This window comes from Podarcis melisellensis, assembly GCF_964234715.1.
Source record: "Podarcis melisellensis genome assembly, chromosome: 2".
NCBI lineage: Eukaryota > Metazoa > Chordata > Lepidosauria > Squamata > Lacertidae > Podarcis > Podarcis melisellensis.
In genome coordinates, this window is record NC_138529.1 from 4,327,424 (window position 1) to 4,344,279 (window position 16,856).

At 51.9% G+C, this 16,856-nt stretch overlaps 1 protein-coding gene across 5 annotated transcripts in view; it reads left to right on the forward strand.

Moving 5' to 3' along the window:
* Positions 1-16,856, forward strand: part of TNS2 (tensin 2) — a 130,126-nt gene that overhangs the window by 43,462 nt on the left and 69,808 nt on the right. The window contains exon 1 of one of the 5 annotated variants that reach the window (XM_081898094.1): positions 2,020-2,403. The exons of 3 other annotated variants lie outside the window; for them this stretch is intronic. In XM_081898094.1, coding sequence (XP_081754220.1) covers positions 2,323-2,403 — 81 coding nt within the window. In that variant the 5' untranslated portion in view covers positions 2,020-2,322. Of the gene's footprint in view, positions 1-2,019; positions 2,404-15,961; positions 16,155-16,856 lie in introns of those variants that run through there. One more of the 5 variants, XM_081898096.1, reaches the window with a different exon arrangement.

Here is a 16,856-nt window from a genome sequence, read left to right on the forward strand (position 1 = left end):
CAGAGCAAATGTCAATCCATAGAAAACCCAATGGCGATTTGCTCCAATTCAGAAGTAAGACATAGGTCTTCCTGGAGAAAGTGCCAGTATACACATTCACACACACAACCAAAACCACAAATCTTTTTGGACATGGAACTTTAAAGACCTGACCTGACCCTAGAAATGTGACACAAAAGGCAGTCTGGGTAAGTCCAGAGTCTGGGAAGCATGTGTGTGTGACACAGAGAGATACTGTGACAGTCCCTTCCAACCCACACCCCATTGGTGGGACCCCTGGCATAGCATTGGGCTCCAAGCTTCACCTGCTCTTGCTCTACCACGGCAGGTGATGCCCCAAATGAGCCTGACTCATTTCCCTCTTCACTGGTGGGACAGCTGCTAATTCAGTGGTGGCTTGTTCTGGCCTTTGGGTGAATTTGGAATGCAATCCTTGCTTTGCCACAGACTTGGCTCTGGACCTTGGGCATGGTTAAACTTGGATGTGTTTTTTTCTATAGGCTGCATCATGCTAGAATTTGGGACAAAATATAATTCTGCTGTTACTTTCTTTCTTTTTCTTTTTGCTGGTTGTTAACACCCATAATTTATAGCTCCATTTCAAACTGGTGTTTGTGTGTTTCATTAGGAAATTTGAAAGCAGGAATGGGTAGCACTGGAGCCACATGGATGCAAGCTTCTGGTGTGCCAAGATGGTGCCATTTGGTTATGGAGGTCTGTGGCACTGCGCTTCTAAGTAAAAAGTTGTGAATGCCATGGGTGCCCCCCCAACCTGCCTCTCCTGCATTGTGACCACATCATCTATGCCATACTGGCTGCATCCATTTGACCCAGTTCCATGGCAGACGTTCAGCTTCCTCAAGGCAGCTCTGGTCTGACTCACTTTAACACCCACCCACGGTTGAAAGAGGCCAGCAAAGAGCCTTGGAAACATGGAAAAGGCAGACTCTCTCTTCTCTGAGCAGTGTCTGGTCAACAGCGTTCTGCCCAGAGAGGAAAAACAGAAGGAGAGAACAGAACTCTTTGCTTTCCCAGTGGGGTATTGTAGTAGTTTCTAAAGCAAAAACCCTGCCATATTATGTGGCCATCGCTTCTCTATATGGAACATTTCCACATGGTCCATAGCTAAACAATGGAATTTGCTGTGATGGCCACCAACTTGGATGGTTTTAAAAGAGAAGTAGGCAATTTCATGCTGGATTATTCTATCAATGGCCTCTAGTCACAATGGCTTTGTTCTACCTCCACCGTCAGAAGTGGAGGAGAATTCTCTTGCCCTCATATCTTGCATAAGGGCTTCCCATCAAAGTATCTGGTTAGCCACGTGAGAGCAAGATGCTGATCCAGCAGGGCTCATCTTATATTCTTGCTATTTAGCTATCCGTTACTTATGGCTGAATGCTTCAGTGGTTTACAAGTGTCTCAGCTAAGGTTTATCAAGCAGCATTATCTGGGCCTCTGAGGAGCATGGAATGGTCCCTCTATTGACAGCTCAGAAGAAAAAGAGGATTTGTGGAAACGAGAGTCAGTGCTGAGGCAACAGGGCTTTGGGACAGCTGGAGTGCACAGGCCTAGCACTTTCTGGACTGTCAGCTGAATCTCCCTTCAGCATTGTAACGGGTATACTGTAAGTGTTGGGCTAGGAGCACTCCAGCCCTCCTAAGGAGCAAACCGATGCCTTCAAATCAGAACCTGTTGGATAGTTCCACACTGTGGCTTGTTTGCCTCTGGTTGCATCTGCATCATACATTTAAAACACCTTTCCCTCTCCCCCACCAAAAATTCATGGGAACTATGATTTGTTACGGGTGCTGGGAGTTGTAGCTCCGTGAGGGGTCAACTACAGCTCCCACAATTCTTTGTGCTTTAAATGTATGGTGTGCTTAGTAGCCTCTGCCCCTTTTGAGTGCCTCTGCCAGACGCTTTCCCATCCCTGGCTTCAAGGGGTGACCTGGGCTCCTCTGTTTCTCTGCCAGGCCCAGCTGTCCCTCCTTCCTGGTCCATCCTTTTCCATTACCTCCGCGCAAAGGGAAGGAGCTATTGTGTGGCAGGAAACAGCAGCTCCCTGCCTGCCCGCCTGATCTCGCAGCCCAGCCTTGGCTCCTGCCTCATTGTTTCCAGCTCCACATCCTCCTCTTTCACACACTCCCAAGGGCTGAGCTGGTTTGGGAAGCTGGATAAAGCAGATCCACCACAGCCACGGATGCCGTGAGTTGGGGCAGACCCCGTCCCTCTCATGTGGATTTGTTCTCAGCAATGCCGACCTGACAGTGTTTCCAAGGCAATTGTGGGATTAATGTGCCGTCACCATCATCTGTAACCATGAAGCCCCGAAACACCATGGACACTCTTCTGAGAGTGCTGGGAAGAAGAGAGAGCACCCGAGTACCAAGTGGCCGCCGGGTAGGTGTACAACAGAGACGGAGGGTAGGCACTGCAAGGGGAAGAGAGAAAAGGCGAGGCGGGCTTTTCTTGCAAGCTGTCCAAAGTCTCTGAGGTCACTTCCAGATGGCCCATTTATTGAGTATTCATCCTGATCTGTTTGCACAAGTTTGCGTAGACTTAGGCTGTGGATACACCATGCATTTAAAGCTCATGGCTTCTCCCAATGAATCTTGGGAACTGTAGTTTGTTAAAGTGCTTTAAATGTATGGTGCTTATGCTGCCTTGGATTATTTACTGAGCATTCATTATGTTTTTGTTTCCAGAGAGGTTATATGATGTCGCATCAAGCAATTATTACCACACATTTTTCAGTGTGTTTCCCTATTGCTTTCCTTATTGCAAAAAGTCAGGGTGGGGGGCAGGGTTGTTGCACAAGCATGCCAAATTGGTTTTAATTGCACAACCTGAATTTGCTGGCATGCCATTGAATTCTACCCCCCAAATAGCGACAGTCTGGAAGCCCCTGTAGTGCATCTGATGAAATAGGCTGCCCCCTGCGAAAGCTCATGGAGGGGTGAATCAGTTAGGGCCAAACAACACATTTTAATAAACTTTTTAAAAAGCATACTTCTTGAAGAAAAAACAGCTTCAGGGCGCCGAGGGGCAAGGTTCAGCTTTGTGGTGGGCACCTGCCCTGCATACCCAGGTAAGACTAGGAGTATTCCCAGTCTGAAACAGTGTAGACTGTGCTGGATGACCTCTGGTCTGACAGTAAAAACCAACTTCCTCTGTTCTCCGCTCCAGAAGGTGCTCCTGATCTGAATTGGGGCCCCACACTGGTTTCCTACAAACACCCCCTACCCCAACTCCTGCTTGGCCCCATGCGGTTTACTGCAAAAGAATTTCTGTCTCTTTAGAAAACTATGAAAAGAATCTGTTTTGCTTGTTTTTTCTTCTTCTTCAGCTGACTTAACGTGACTACTCTTCTGGAGTATGGGGGAATATTTCCCCCTTCTTAAAATTAAGGGCAGTTGACTTTAGTTTAATTTTTTGTTCTCCTTGGTACTGCAAGGGACCTAATGAAACTAAATTACTGGGGGCTGAGAGGTTTGTCTGATGGATAGTGCTCAGAAGCTTAGGAACCAATTTTGACATTTGCTTTTTATTGACACAGATCTTAAAATCCCAGATGGGTGAAAGCTGGTTGGCCAAATGCCACAGCAGCCTGTTTGAGCCATTTCTTAACATGCATCTTCAGCATGTAGCAGCCCTGTTTCCTCTTTCACTCTCTTTCTAAAGTGCTCTGGGAAGAGGCAGCTTCCTATGACCCCATGTCTGATTTTGAAGTACGTACTCTGGTATGGCGGTGATACAAAAACAGCTCTGGTTCAGTCACAGGATTTCCATGATGCCAAGCGATGATGGCTTGCCCACACTGAAGGCACCATCAGAGATCAAATCCCCGCAGGTGGGACACAGACCCCTCTCACCTTTGCAAACACAGAACTAGTTCACGGAGCCAGTTTGCACATTCACTTGCAAGCCCTGAAGTGTAGAGAAAACAAGTGATGGTGTGTGTAAACCATCCCTAGGATGTGGGTCCTGTGTTGGATTTGGGGACACATCTACCACCTGCCCTTACCCACACACACCCCATTTGTTGCCTAAAGTACACAGGGACATCGGAAGTTTCCTTATTCAGTGGTACCTCGGGTTACAGTGGTATCTTCAGGTTACAGACTCTGCTAACCCAGAAATAGTACCTCAGGTTAAGAACTTTGCTTCAGGATGAGAACAGAAATTATGCTCCGGCGACGCGACAGTAGCAGGAGGCCCCATTAGCTAAAGTGGTACCTTGGGTTAAGAACAGTTTCAGGTTAAGAACGGACCTGCAGAACGAATTAAGTTCTTAACCCGAGGTACCACTGTACTGAGTCAGACCATTGATCCACCTTGTGAGGGATGGAGAAAGCAGCAGCAGCAGACATTTTGTTCACAGGCTTATTTTAAAATGTTTTCCCACCAAGAGTTCATTAGGCATGGCCTTTCTCCCCTGGCAGGGAAATCTTCTAGCCAGCGTTCCAGAAGATCTGGGAATGCTGAGTAAACAGGAAATGAGACTGCAAATCTAGGCTGGTTTTGCTCCTTCTGAAATGACCCTAAGCGCTCAGCCATCCAATCACACACGCACGCACACACACGCACACACACCACACATTGCAGTTGCTTTCGGTTGACCATTGGTCAGCTTTGTGGCCCTTTGTGGAGAGGCTATGCGAGACCTGAGTGCAGTTTTCACAAGTGTGGCTGCTGTGAATGATGCAGCTGTGCTGGAGCAGCTCCAGTGTGTGAGGCTTTGTATGAGTCAGTTGTGGCAGGTGCAGGATGGGAGGAGGAGCCCAACCCTCTCCCTGTCAAGAGTCCCTCTATCTTTGCACTAGTGCATTATTGTAGTTAGGTGCCAGCTGGGGTTCTTGGATCAGAGGAGCTAGTGGTAGGGACTCCCAGCTTCTTGGTGTCGCTGTAGGAGCTTGCAGAAGGAGAAAGCTCCTGGGCAGCTATCACTGCTGATGGCCAGAGTGTCACACTGCAACTACCAGTTTGGTTGAGGTCAGATGGCACAAGGGGACAGTTGGAGTCGTGGTTCCAGGCAGCTGCAGATTCTAGCATGACCCCTAAGACTGAGCAATGACCTAGGCAGAGGCAGAGGTTTGCTCCTCTGTGCCTTTTAATGCGTATGTGCTTGGCTCCTTACATACAACCTTCCTGGGTTTCTCCAGGCTATTAGCTCTGACAGTTGCAGCCACAAGATTCAAGGAATATTCTGGGAAAAGGAGCACTGAGGGAAAACTCGTATGGGCTAAGCAGACTTAGGCCATACATTTTAAGCATGAGGCTTCCTGCAAAGAATCCTGGGAACTGTAGTTTGTTCAGGGTGCTGGGAATTGTAACTTTGTGAGGATCCACAAGTAAACAAATGAAGCAAAGATGTTCCCTGCATGTTGATGCTAAGGCTGCCAACTTATTAAATATATTTAATCTTCATGGATGAATTGAACTGTTGGCTGATTAATATACATTGCTGCATATTGAAAGACCTCAATGAAGATGCCCTTGGTAGGCCATTTCATATTTGAGCATGGCAACAAACCAGGCTCCTTGAGTGTTCATTTGACAGAGTGCAGTCAGTCTTGGCCCTATGGTGAGAGTAGGCCCAATGGCCCATTGGTTAGAACTCAACATCACACAAATGTTCCATCAGCGCAAACATTGCAGTTGCTAGATAGAACAGTCCTCCTCTTCCTTCAAGGGGGTGCAAGGGGAGAGGAGGGGAGAGAAGGGAAGGCCCATTTGTGAGCTGGAGTCCCTGTGCAGATCTATCACTGATGGGCTGCATTAGGTGAATCCCACTCATTGTATGTTAGATTTATGATTTTCATCTTTTAAGTGTATGCTTATAAGCCATAATATGTGAAGTGGGAAGTATTCCCTTGGAGAACCTGCAAGAAGCAGTTTCTCTTGGGCTGAAAATGCTGACATTTCATAACTTTCATTGGCTGGGTTTGGATACAGACCAGAAGGGAAATCCTTCTTTACATTTCTTTTTCAACTGATCTGGGACAGGAAGGCTGGCGCTGGCACAGCTGTGTGGCCAGAGCTGCTGGTCCTGGGATTTTTGCTTCTTGTCAGGTTTACCAGTTAATTGAGAGGGTGTGTGCGTGTGTCAGGATTTTAATCTGTGATTAATGGATAAATGTTGTAATCCTAAACATGCTTATCTGAACTCGGTGACACTTTTAAAAAAACCACATGCATAGGATAAGGCTACCTGGTTGGAGTCCTATGCACACCTGCAGGCAGCCTGATGAATTCAGCATTCATTCTGATTTGCTTGCACAAAGCTTATATGGTGGTTAGACTATGGGGCTGTCCATACCTGGGTTTAATGTGGTTTGGGAATGCCTTGTATCTCCTTTAATTTTCCCTCATTCATGTAGACCACCTAACACCGGTCTTGAAAGACCTACATTGGCTCCCAGTATGTTTCTGAGCACAATTCACTATGAGAAGCCAAGTTACAGGGAACCAGGCAGAGGGCGTTGTTGTTGTTGTTGTTGTTGTTGTTGTTGTTGTTATAATATATAGCTGTTCTCATCCAGATATTGCTGTCCTTCATTTTCTACTCCCTAAATCCAGAGATTCCCTATGCTTTGAAAAAGCTGACTAAGCTGACACTCCTGATTTGGGGAGGAAAAAGTAGTTGGAGGAAAATGTCACATGGAGATAAAGGAGACACAGGTGGTTCACAATCCACATTAAACCTAGCTATGGATGGATCCTTAGTCCAGTATTTGTTGAGCATTCATCCTGATTTGCTTTCAGGGTGTTTACTCATATTCCCATTAATTATTCATCCCACACTTTTCAGTGCATTTTCCAGTCACCTTCCAAACCACAAAGGACCCCTCCAGGTTACCTATTTATTGTTTGCTTGCCCTGGTTTGCTTGCAAAAGGCTTACACAGAGATTGGATTACTGTATATCTAGTCTATAAAGGTAAAGGTAAAGGTACCCCTGCCCGTACGGGCCAGTCTTGACAGACTCTGGGGTTGTGCGCCCATCTCACTTAAGAGGCCAGGGGCCAGCGCTGTCCGGAGACACTTCCGGGTCACGTGGCCAGCGTGACATCGCTGCTCTGGCGATCCAGAGCCGCACACGGAAACGCCGTTTACCTTCCGGTACCTTCTGGTAAGCGGTCCCTATTTATCTACTTGCACCCGGAGGTGCTTTCGAACTGCTAGGTTGGCAGGCGCTGGGACCGAGCAGCGGGAGCGCACCCCGCAGCAGGGATTCGAACCGCCGACCTTTCGATCAGCAAGTCCTAGGCGCTGAGGCTTTAACCCACAGCGCCACCTGTGTCCCGATATATCTAGTCTATATTGAGCATTAATTTTGATTTGTTTGTGGGACAGTTATATGACAATGAGCATTCATCTTCCTTTCATCCTGATTTGCTTATGGGATGTTTGCACATCTTCCTGTTAGTCGTTTGTTCATCCCATTCTTTTCAAATGTGTTTCCCTTGCAATTGTTGTTGCTTTCCCAAAAGCCTGAACAAGTGGATTAGTAGCCCCAGGGCCACAGAGCGCTTTAATCCACTTTAGATGTGCAAACCTAATGTTCCAGTAAGTGCTTGTATTCCTCCCTGCAAAACATGAGTAAGATTGAGCTGGAAAGGTGGCTAGCCCTACTACTTATTATGTATTGAAATTGTAAAATCCTCTCACCGGTCACTCTGCCATTGTGGTAGCTGTTTCTGAACAATTATGTTGAATTTCCTGGGAATGTAATTAAAGTGACAGTCTTTCAGACAGACTTCCAAGGCTTTGATTTAGGCTTCATGTGCAAAACATGGGGTTTTGCTTAACCAGCAATTTGATGCATAGGGTTTTGAAGCCAAAGAAAAGAACACATTTCCAGGTTCTTAAGACCTTCCCACATGCTCACTAGCTCCTTCCAAGCAGTGCTGGGAAACCTGCACCAGGGGAAAGAGGTGGGTGGGTGAGAACCAGGAAATGACAATAATCATAAAGCAGGAAAGGGAAATGGACTCTATTGGTTTTCCTTTTTTGTGAAGAGATATATGGGGGGGGGGGTATTTCCAGCAAACTGATCTGCAGGGCACAATGAAGCAAGCAGAATTTAGTTTTGTTCTCAAACTGTCAGCTGTGCTGGGGAAGCGGTTTTAAAAGCACTGATATCTTGACAGATCCTTAAAATAAATAAAAAAAGTCCTGTTCCTGACCTCTGGAGCCCAGCCTGCTATTCTTAAGCCTTGACCAATTCCCATCTGGTTTCCTGAGTTATGGAACACTCTGTTCTGCTGGGTGGGAACCTCCCATCCCTTGCAAAGCTCTGCACCAACGCAGGAGGAGGTCAGAGATAATGTGCTGTAGGTCCCCATGAATTAGCTGATTGTCATAGATAGGACATACGTACATAGTCTTGGTAAACTCTGCAGCAGGAGCTGGGGACCTCAGGCCTTGTGTGGGATTATGGCCAATGCAGCTCTCTTTTTCCGCCCCCAGGATTCTCCCCCTCACCAGCCCTGCTCTGCATCCTCCCTATTTTGCCTGGCTGGAATAAGTAATTGAGCTCTGATAAATGCCTCTTGTTTGCCTGGATGAAGAATTGTAAGTGTGTGTGTGTGTGTGTAACAAATCAACAACGTTAAACTGCATAGCTGTTGCTCTACTCTCTTTTGCCTCTGGTTCCTTCCATCCCTGGCATGGATGTTGCCCTCAGGGTGAAAAAGGTCCCCCCACCCCTGCTCTGGAGGATCTGTGGCTCTGGGCAGCAACTCGGTTTTTTGGAAGGCTGCTTTGAAAAGAGCCCATCTCCCATTGTGGCCAGATTGCTCACTGGGGCAAGACGGTTTGAGCATATTACACCTGGCTGCCTGTTAGTTTCCAGGTGCAATTAAAGGGCTGGTATTGACCTATAAAGCCCTAAATGGCTCAGGACCGCAGTTCCTCAAGGACTGCCTCTGCCCATATAAACCAACCTGGACTCTGCATTCATTATCTGAGGCGCTTCTTTGGGTGCCTCCTCCATGTGATGTCTGGATGGCAGCAACACAAGAACGGGGCATTTGTGCAGTGCCCCCCCCCCCCAGTTTGTGGAATGCTCTCCTCCACCCTTTAGGTGCCAGGCGTAAACGTTCCTCTTCAACCAGGCCTTGGGCTGATTTATATTCTATAGTCTTTTAAATGTGTTTGTGGGATGGGGAGCTATTATTTTGTTGTTTTAACTATTTATTTGTGCTTTTAATCTGCATTTTTACCATATGAACTGCCATGAGATATTGTGATGATGGGCGGTATATTTTATTTTATTTTATTTTAGTGGTTGCCAAACAAATCCTGTCTCCATATAACTGCCCCACAAACAAATCAGAATAGTCAATTAAGTTGAGATGCAGTCTTAAAGGTAAAGGGACCCCTGACCGTTAGGTCCAGTCGTGACCGACTCTGGGGTTGCGGCACTCATCTCGCTTTATTGGCCGAGGGAGCCGGCGTACAGCTTCCGGGTCATGTGGCCAGCATGACTAAGCCGCCTCTGGCGAACCAGAGCAGTGCATGGAAATGCCGTTTACCTTCCCGCCAGAGCGGTACCTATTTATCTACTTGCACTTTGCTTTCAAACTGCAATGTTGGCAGGAGCAGGGACCCAGCAATGGGAGCTCACTCCGTCACGGGGATTTGAACCACCGACCTTCTGATCGGCAAATCCTAGGCTGTATGGTTTAACCCACAGCGCTACCCGCGTCCCTTAAGAGATGTAGTCTTAGGGGTGCACAAAAATCACACTTCTCCACTCTGGCTAGAAGCCAAGGCCCCAGTGGGCCACTTGGTGGAGGAATCTGGTTGCTGGCAAGGGCCATCGCAGCAGTCCTGCAGGGGCCCCTCAGTCGGCCAGGCAAACCTTTAGTGTCTGGTCCATGGCCTCTCCTGGCTTCCCAGGTGCCAGTCCATCTACTTGCAAAGGGTCAAGGTGGCCTAGGTCTGCCTCTGCCTCTACATGAACTTCTGTGCAAGCTAATCGGGATGAATGAATAAATTGGTTGTCTGGAGGAGCAGTAAGTGAGTTTCTCAGAGGCTTCTGCAGCTAGGGCCTCAGACAGCTTCCAGACTGTCACTGTTTTGTGTGCGGGATTCAAGTCTCATAACAGCAAGTTCAAATTATGCAATTAAAACAGATTTGGCTTTCCTTCGTAACAACAACAAAAAATTATTATTAATAGCAGAAGTAGTAGTAGTTACTTATATCCTGCCCATCTGGCCAGGTTTCCTCAGCCACTCTGGGTGGCTCCCAACAGAATATTAAAAATAGAATCAAACATTAAAAACTTCCCTAAACAGGGAATCTGCCTTCAGGTGTCTTCTAAAAGTCAGATAGTTGTTTATTTCCTTGACATTCGATGGGAGGGCGTTCCACAGAGTGAGCGCCACTACCGAGAAGGCCCTCTGCCTCGTTCCCTGTAACTGCACTTCTCGTAGTGAGCGAACCACCAGAAGGCCCTCGGAGCTGGACTTCATGATGTGGGTGGAGATGCTCCTTCAAGGTATACTGGGCCAAGGCCATTTAGAGCTTTAAAGGGCAGCACCAACACTATGAATGGCTCGGAAATGTACTGGGAGCCAATGTAGGTCTTTCAGGAACCATGTTATAGGGTCTCAGCGGCCACTCACATGCTATTTGTAGTAAAGAAAGTGGGATAAAGAGATGCGCTGGAAAGTGTGGAATAACAATTGCTCAATTTGATGTGTAACCTCCCTGCAAACAAACCATGATGATGCTGACAGTGGTGTTGTGTCCTTTGCTGGTGCCCGGTGGTGTGCATGCATACATGTGCACATGCTGGGCAGGACTGGGGGCAGGGCATGGAGGGTGAACAAAATCCACCATGCCAACCCAGCCCTTGCCGCCAATACTGCAAGGTGGGCGCTGGGCCTTGAGGTGTCACAGGGCTGCGCTGCGCCGCCTGCCTGCCTGCCTGCACAGGGGGGAACCCAACTGGCTGGCGCAGTGCTTGGCGGCTGCACCCCGCCCAACACTGGCCAGGTGGTCATTCAGTGAGGGGGCCGGGGTGTGGCAGCAAAACCAGACTGGGCTCTGGGTCCCAGAGACCCCTGCTAGCAGATAGGGCAGGACGGGGTTCCTTGTGGGGGGCATCAGGTTTGCAGCCCCTCAAAATTCTGTGCCTGGGGCTATACCGCCCCCCTCGCCCTTCCCATGCTACATCCCTGGATGCACTCATGTGGCTAGTCTGCTAGAGAAAAATTAGGGCCTCCAGACACCCTTTCCTCGTGCATTCAGGATTATTTGTACTCATTATGGTGTTGGGGGGTCATATGCAACCCTGCTTTTGATCCTGTTTACGCCTCTAAAACTTGGTGGGCAGGCATACTGCTTCATTTCCACTCAGGACATGTCCTGCGGCTTCCTGCTGAAATCCCATCACTTCTCATACTGCAAATGTTCTCTCTCGGTGTGTGTGTTTATTTTTGTAACCCCCTTCGTTGTACTGTAGTGCAAAGGTGCCCCTCCTGATGGCAATAATATCTAACACCGGAGAATCATTGCAGAACTAATAAAATGGAATGATGCATGGATGGTCCAGTATACAGTGGTGCCTCGCAAGACGAAATTAATTCGTTCCGCAAGTCTCTTCGTCTTGCGAGTTTTTCGTCTTGCGATGCACGGTTTTCCATAGGAATGCATTGAAAATCAATTAATGCGTTCCTATGGAAACCGCCTTCCCCCGACCTCTTCTGGCGGGCGGCATTTTAAAATCGCCCGGGACAGCGGAGGACTTCTCCGCTGTCCGGGGCGATTTAAAAGCCCCTGGGAAGGCAGGCAGGGGGGACAAAGACTTTTGCCCCCCCCCCGCCTGCCTTCAGAAAAGGTCCAGGAGAGGCGCGGACCTCTCCGCAAGGAGCGCGCTCCTTGCGGAGAGTTGCAAGCACGCCCAGGCTTTCCCGCCCCGCCGCCGGGCTTCGGGACATCGTTCCGATGCCGGGCGGCGGGGGGAGGCTTTCTCGCCCCGTCGCCCGGCATCGGGACATGGTTCTGATGCCAGGCGGCGGGGGAGGCTTTCTCGCCCCGTCGCCCGGCATCGGGACATGGTTCCGATGCCAGGCGGCGGGGGGAGGCTTTCTCGCCCCGTCGCCCGGCATCGGGACGATGCCCCGAAGCCGGGCGGCGGGGGGAGGCTTTCTCGCCCCGTCGCCCGGCATCGGGACATGGTTCCGATGCCAGGCGGCGGGGGGAGGCTTTCTCGCCCCGTCGCCCGGCATCGGGACATGGTTCCGATGCCAGGCGGCGGGGGGAGGCTTTCTCGCCCCGTCGCCCGGCATCGGGACGATGCCCCGAAGCCGGGCGGCGGGGGGAGGCTTTCCCGCCCCGTCGCCCGGCATCGGGACATGGTTCCGATGCCAGGCGGCGGGGGGAGGCTTTCTCGCCCCGTCGCCCGGCATCGGGACATGGTTCCGATGCCAGGCGGCGGGGGGAGGCTTTCTCGCCCCGTCGCCCGGCATCGGGACGATGCCCCGAAGCCGGGCGGCGGGGGGAGGCTTTCCCGCCCCGTCGCCCGGCATCGGGACGATGCCCCGAAGCCGGGCGGCGGGGGGGAGGCTTTCCCGCCCCGTCGCCCGGCATCGGGACGATGCCCCGAAGCCGGGCGGCGGGGGGGAGGCTTTCCCGCCCCGTCGCCCGGCATCGGGACGATGCCCCGAAGCCGGGCGGCGGGGGGAGGCTTTCCCGCCCCGTCGCCTGGCATCGGGACGATGCCCCGAAGCCGGGCGGCGGGGGGAGGCTTTCTCGCCCCGTCGCCCGGCATCGGGACGATGCCCCGAAGCCGGGCGGCGGGGGGAGGCTTTCTCGCCCCGTCGCCCGGCATTGGGACATGGTTCCGATGCCAGGCGGCGGGGGGAGGCTTTCTCGCCCCGTCGCCCGGCATCGGGACATGGTTCCGATGCCAGGCGGCGGGGGGAGGCTTTCTCGCCCCGTCGCCCGGCATCGGGACGATGCCCCGAAGCCGGGCGGCGGGGGGAGGCTTTCTCGCCCCGTCGCCCGGCATCGGGACATGGTTCCGATGCCAGGCGGCGGGGGGAGGCTTTCTCGCCCCGTCGCCCGGCATCGGGACATGGTTCCGATGCCAGGCGGCGGGGGGAGGCTTTCTCGCCCCGTCGCCCGGCATCGGGACGATGCCCCGAAGCCGGGCGGCGGGGGGAGGCTTTCCCGCCCCGTCGCCCGGCATCGGGACATGGTTCCGATGCCAGGCGGCGGGGGGAGGCTTTCTCGCCCCGTCGCCCGGCATCGGGACATGGTTCCGATGCCAGGCGGCGGGGGGAGGCTTTCTCGCCCCGTCGCCCGGCATCGGGACGATGCCCCGAAGCCGGGCGGCGGGGGGAGGCTTTCCCGCCCCGTCGCCCGGCATCGGGACGATGCCCCGAAGCCGGGCGGCGGGGGGGAGGCTTTCCCGCCCCGTCGCCCGGCATCGGGACGATGCCCCGAAGCCGGGCGGCGGGGGGAGGCTTTCTCGCCCCGTCGCCCGGCATCGGGACGATGCCCCGAAGCCGGGCGGCGGGGGGAGGCTTTCCCGCCCCGTCGCCCGGCATCGGGACGATGCCCCGAAGCCGGGCGGCGGGGGGAGGCTTTCTCGCCCCGTCGCCCGGCATCGGGACATGGTTCCGATGCCAGGCGGCGGGGGGAGGCTTTCTCGCCCCGTCGCCCGGCATCGGGACATGGTTCCGATGCCAGGCGGCGGGGGGAGGCTTTCCCGCCCCGTCGCCCGGCATCGGGACATGGTTCCGATGCCAGGCGGCGGGGGGAGGCTTTCCCGCCCCGTCGCCCGGCATCGGGACATGGTTCCGATGCCAGGCGGCGGGGGGAGGCTTTCTCGCCCCGTCGCCCGGCATCGGGACATGGTTCCGATGCCAGGCGGCGGGGGGAGGCTTTCTCGCCCCGTCGCCCGGCATCGGGACGATGCCCCGAAGCCGGGCGGCGGGGGGAGGCTTTCCCGCCCCGTCGCCCGGCATCGGGACGATGCCCCGAAGCCGGGCGGCGGGGGGGAGGCTTTCCCGCCCCGTCGCCCGGCATCGGGACGATGCCCCGAAGCCGGGCGGCGGGGGGAGGCTTTCCCGCCCCGTCGCCCGGCATCGGGACGATGCCCCGAAGCCGGGCGGCGGGGGGAGGCTTTCTCGCCCCGTCGCCCGGCATCGGGACGATGCCCCGAAGCCGGGCGGCGGGGGGAGGCTTTCTCGCCCCGTCGCCCGGCATCGGGACGATGCCCCGATGCCGGGCGGCGGGGGGAGGCTTCAAAAGCCGTCCGGGGGCTTTTAAATCGCCCCGGACAGTCCCGGGGCGATTTAAAAGCCCCCGGTTAGGCAGGCAGGGGGGGCAAAGACTTTTGCCCCCCGCCCACCTTGGGAAGAGGTCCAGGACCTCTTCCCAAGGCGGGCGGGGGGGCAAAAGTCTTTGCCCCCCCCTGCCTGCCTTCAAAAGCCGTCCGGGATAGCGGGAAGCGCCTCCCTGCTATCCCGGACCGCTTTTAAAATGCTGGCGGTGGGGAGCAAAGCCTTTCGCCCCCGCCGGCCTTCCTGGACCTCTTCTGAAGTCCGGAGGGGGGGGAAAGGCTTTGCTCCCCACCGCCAGCATTTAAAAAAAGGTCCCCGAGATTTCCCTATGGGCTTTCGTCTTGCGATGCAAGCCCATAGGGAAAATCGTCTAGCGAAGCGTCGCAAAACCCGAAAAACCCTTTCGTCTTGCGGGTTTTTCGTCTTGCGAGGCATTCGTCTTGCGGGGCACCACTGTAAATTCATCACTGATGCATCCACTGCTATTGCATCTGTGACATGTATATCTGTGATATACTCAGTCTGGAGGACCCTGTAAAAGAAACCAAATGCCACCACCACTCCCATGAAATGTTTTACTGGGTGGATAAAGAAAACACCAGCTAGATTTCTGGCGTCTGCCACCTTTTATTCCTTTGATAGGTTCAGTATTGCTCTACTTTCTATCCTTCCTCACTGCCTGTAAACTGGGGGGGGGGGGCAGATGTAACGATATATTCAGAAGTTTAAGAGTTGTTTGAGCATTGGGTTGGTTTCAGAGTCCTCATCCTGCACACATCATTTCCCCCAAATTTCCAATTCCTTAATTTGTGCCCTTTGCACTAATCTTTCTTGCCCTGAGGGAAGAAGGGTGTTAGGAGTCGTGCGCTTTTGCCCCCAGGCCCTGCTTGTGGTCTTCCCACAGGCAACTGGTTGTCCACTGTGAGAACAGGATACTGCACTAGGTGGGCCATTGGCCTCATCCAGCAGGGTTTTTCCTTCTGTTCTTAGGAATCAGACCGTTGGTTTCCTCAGGGCATTTGCCGTGCACTTTGAGTGGCAGCCGCTCTCCAGGGTCTCAGCTGGAGAAGGTTCTCTCCAGCACTGCTACCCAACATACTTTTAACTGGAGATGCCAGAGACTGGACCACTTACATTTGAAGCATGCGCTGTACCATTGAGTCACCTCCCTTGATGCCTTCCTGCTTCCATCTATTCCCAGTCCAAATAGCCACCTCCATCCCCTTCAAAGCTCACTTCCTGAGCCTTGCCATACCATTCTGGATTCTTAGTAACAATAACAACAATAGGATTTTCAATATTCAATTATTTTTCTAGGAAATGCATTACAGTATAACAATATGAACAATAAAAAGATGAGTCATGTGAGTTACAGAGTCAATTTGTTGTCATATTCCCAAATACGCCTCCAGAGTTTAACTCTCCATACAATGAAAAGGTTCTGCTAAGGCTGTCTTTTAATTTCCATAACTTACCCAGAATGTAAGATTTCTGTTCCTTTGGCACCAGATTTGGATTGGTGTGCATAGCAGTGTAAACACAACCCTTCACATGACTGGGATGTTGTGTAGCTCTCAACTGGCACACAATAGCGGGCAGTCATTGCGCGGCACTGTGTGGCTGAGTCAGTGAGTAAACATGTTGTTCTGGACTCACTGAGAGCAAGGAAGGAGGGGGAATGGATGCTGCAGCAGCTCCTTGTGGGCCCTGATTATGTAAGAGTCACTGCCCAGCCAGTTCCTGCTTTGGTGAACCTCCTTGCCCGCCGGCAGAGGCTGTGGTCAGGACCAGCCCACCATCCAAACAGATGGTTTCCTTCCCCAGCTTGGTGTGGATTTCAGCATGTTGGTAAGAGATACTAGGTACCTGATTTTGCCATTGCAAAGACGCCCAGCTGTGTTTTGTGTGTGTGTGTGTGTGTGTGTGTGTGTGTGTGTGTATGGATATGTATATGTGCATATTAGGATGGAAGAACTGGCCCATTTTGTTTCTCCGTGTCTCGTTTTCCCAGTCTTAAATTTGGTTCTCCACATTTTTGCAGCAATTTGTGATTTATTTATTTAATTTTCATGAGCATGAAAAATAAATAAGCAGCATTTTAGTGCAAATTTCTTGATATAAACATGCTTTTTTGTATGTCGTTTAATGTACACCCTTGTTGTGCAAGGATTTTCCCCTTGTATATGCATTTTTGTGAAAGTGGTTGGACCAAGTGCATTGTAAAGTTCAGACAAGTGTGCATGTCGGGAAGTGCAAACTTGGAAGATTAGACTTTAAAAATGAACTGAATTGAATCCCCCCATCTCTAGAATGCACAGTTTTGTTTTGTTTTTAGCAGTTCCCGCATTTTAATGACACTTTCAAAGGTTCCTTACCCAGTCCCTTTGGTTCACTTTTTGCACTTGTGTGCACACTGTAAGGGCTGTTTAGTCCATTACACTGAGGAAAAACCAGAAGATGTACCAGGGCTTAATTCTTCCAACGGTAGAATTTTCATTCCATGAGTTCATGGATGAATGGATGCCAGTTGCAAAGGGTGGCATCCAGCAA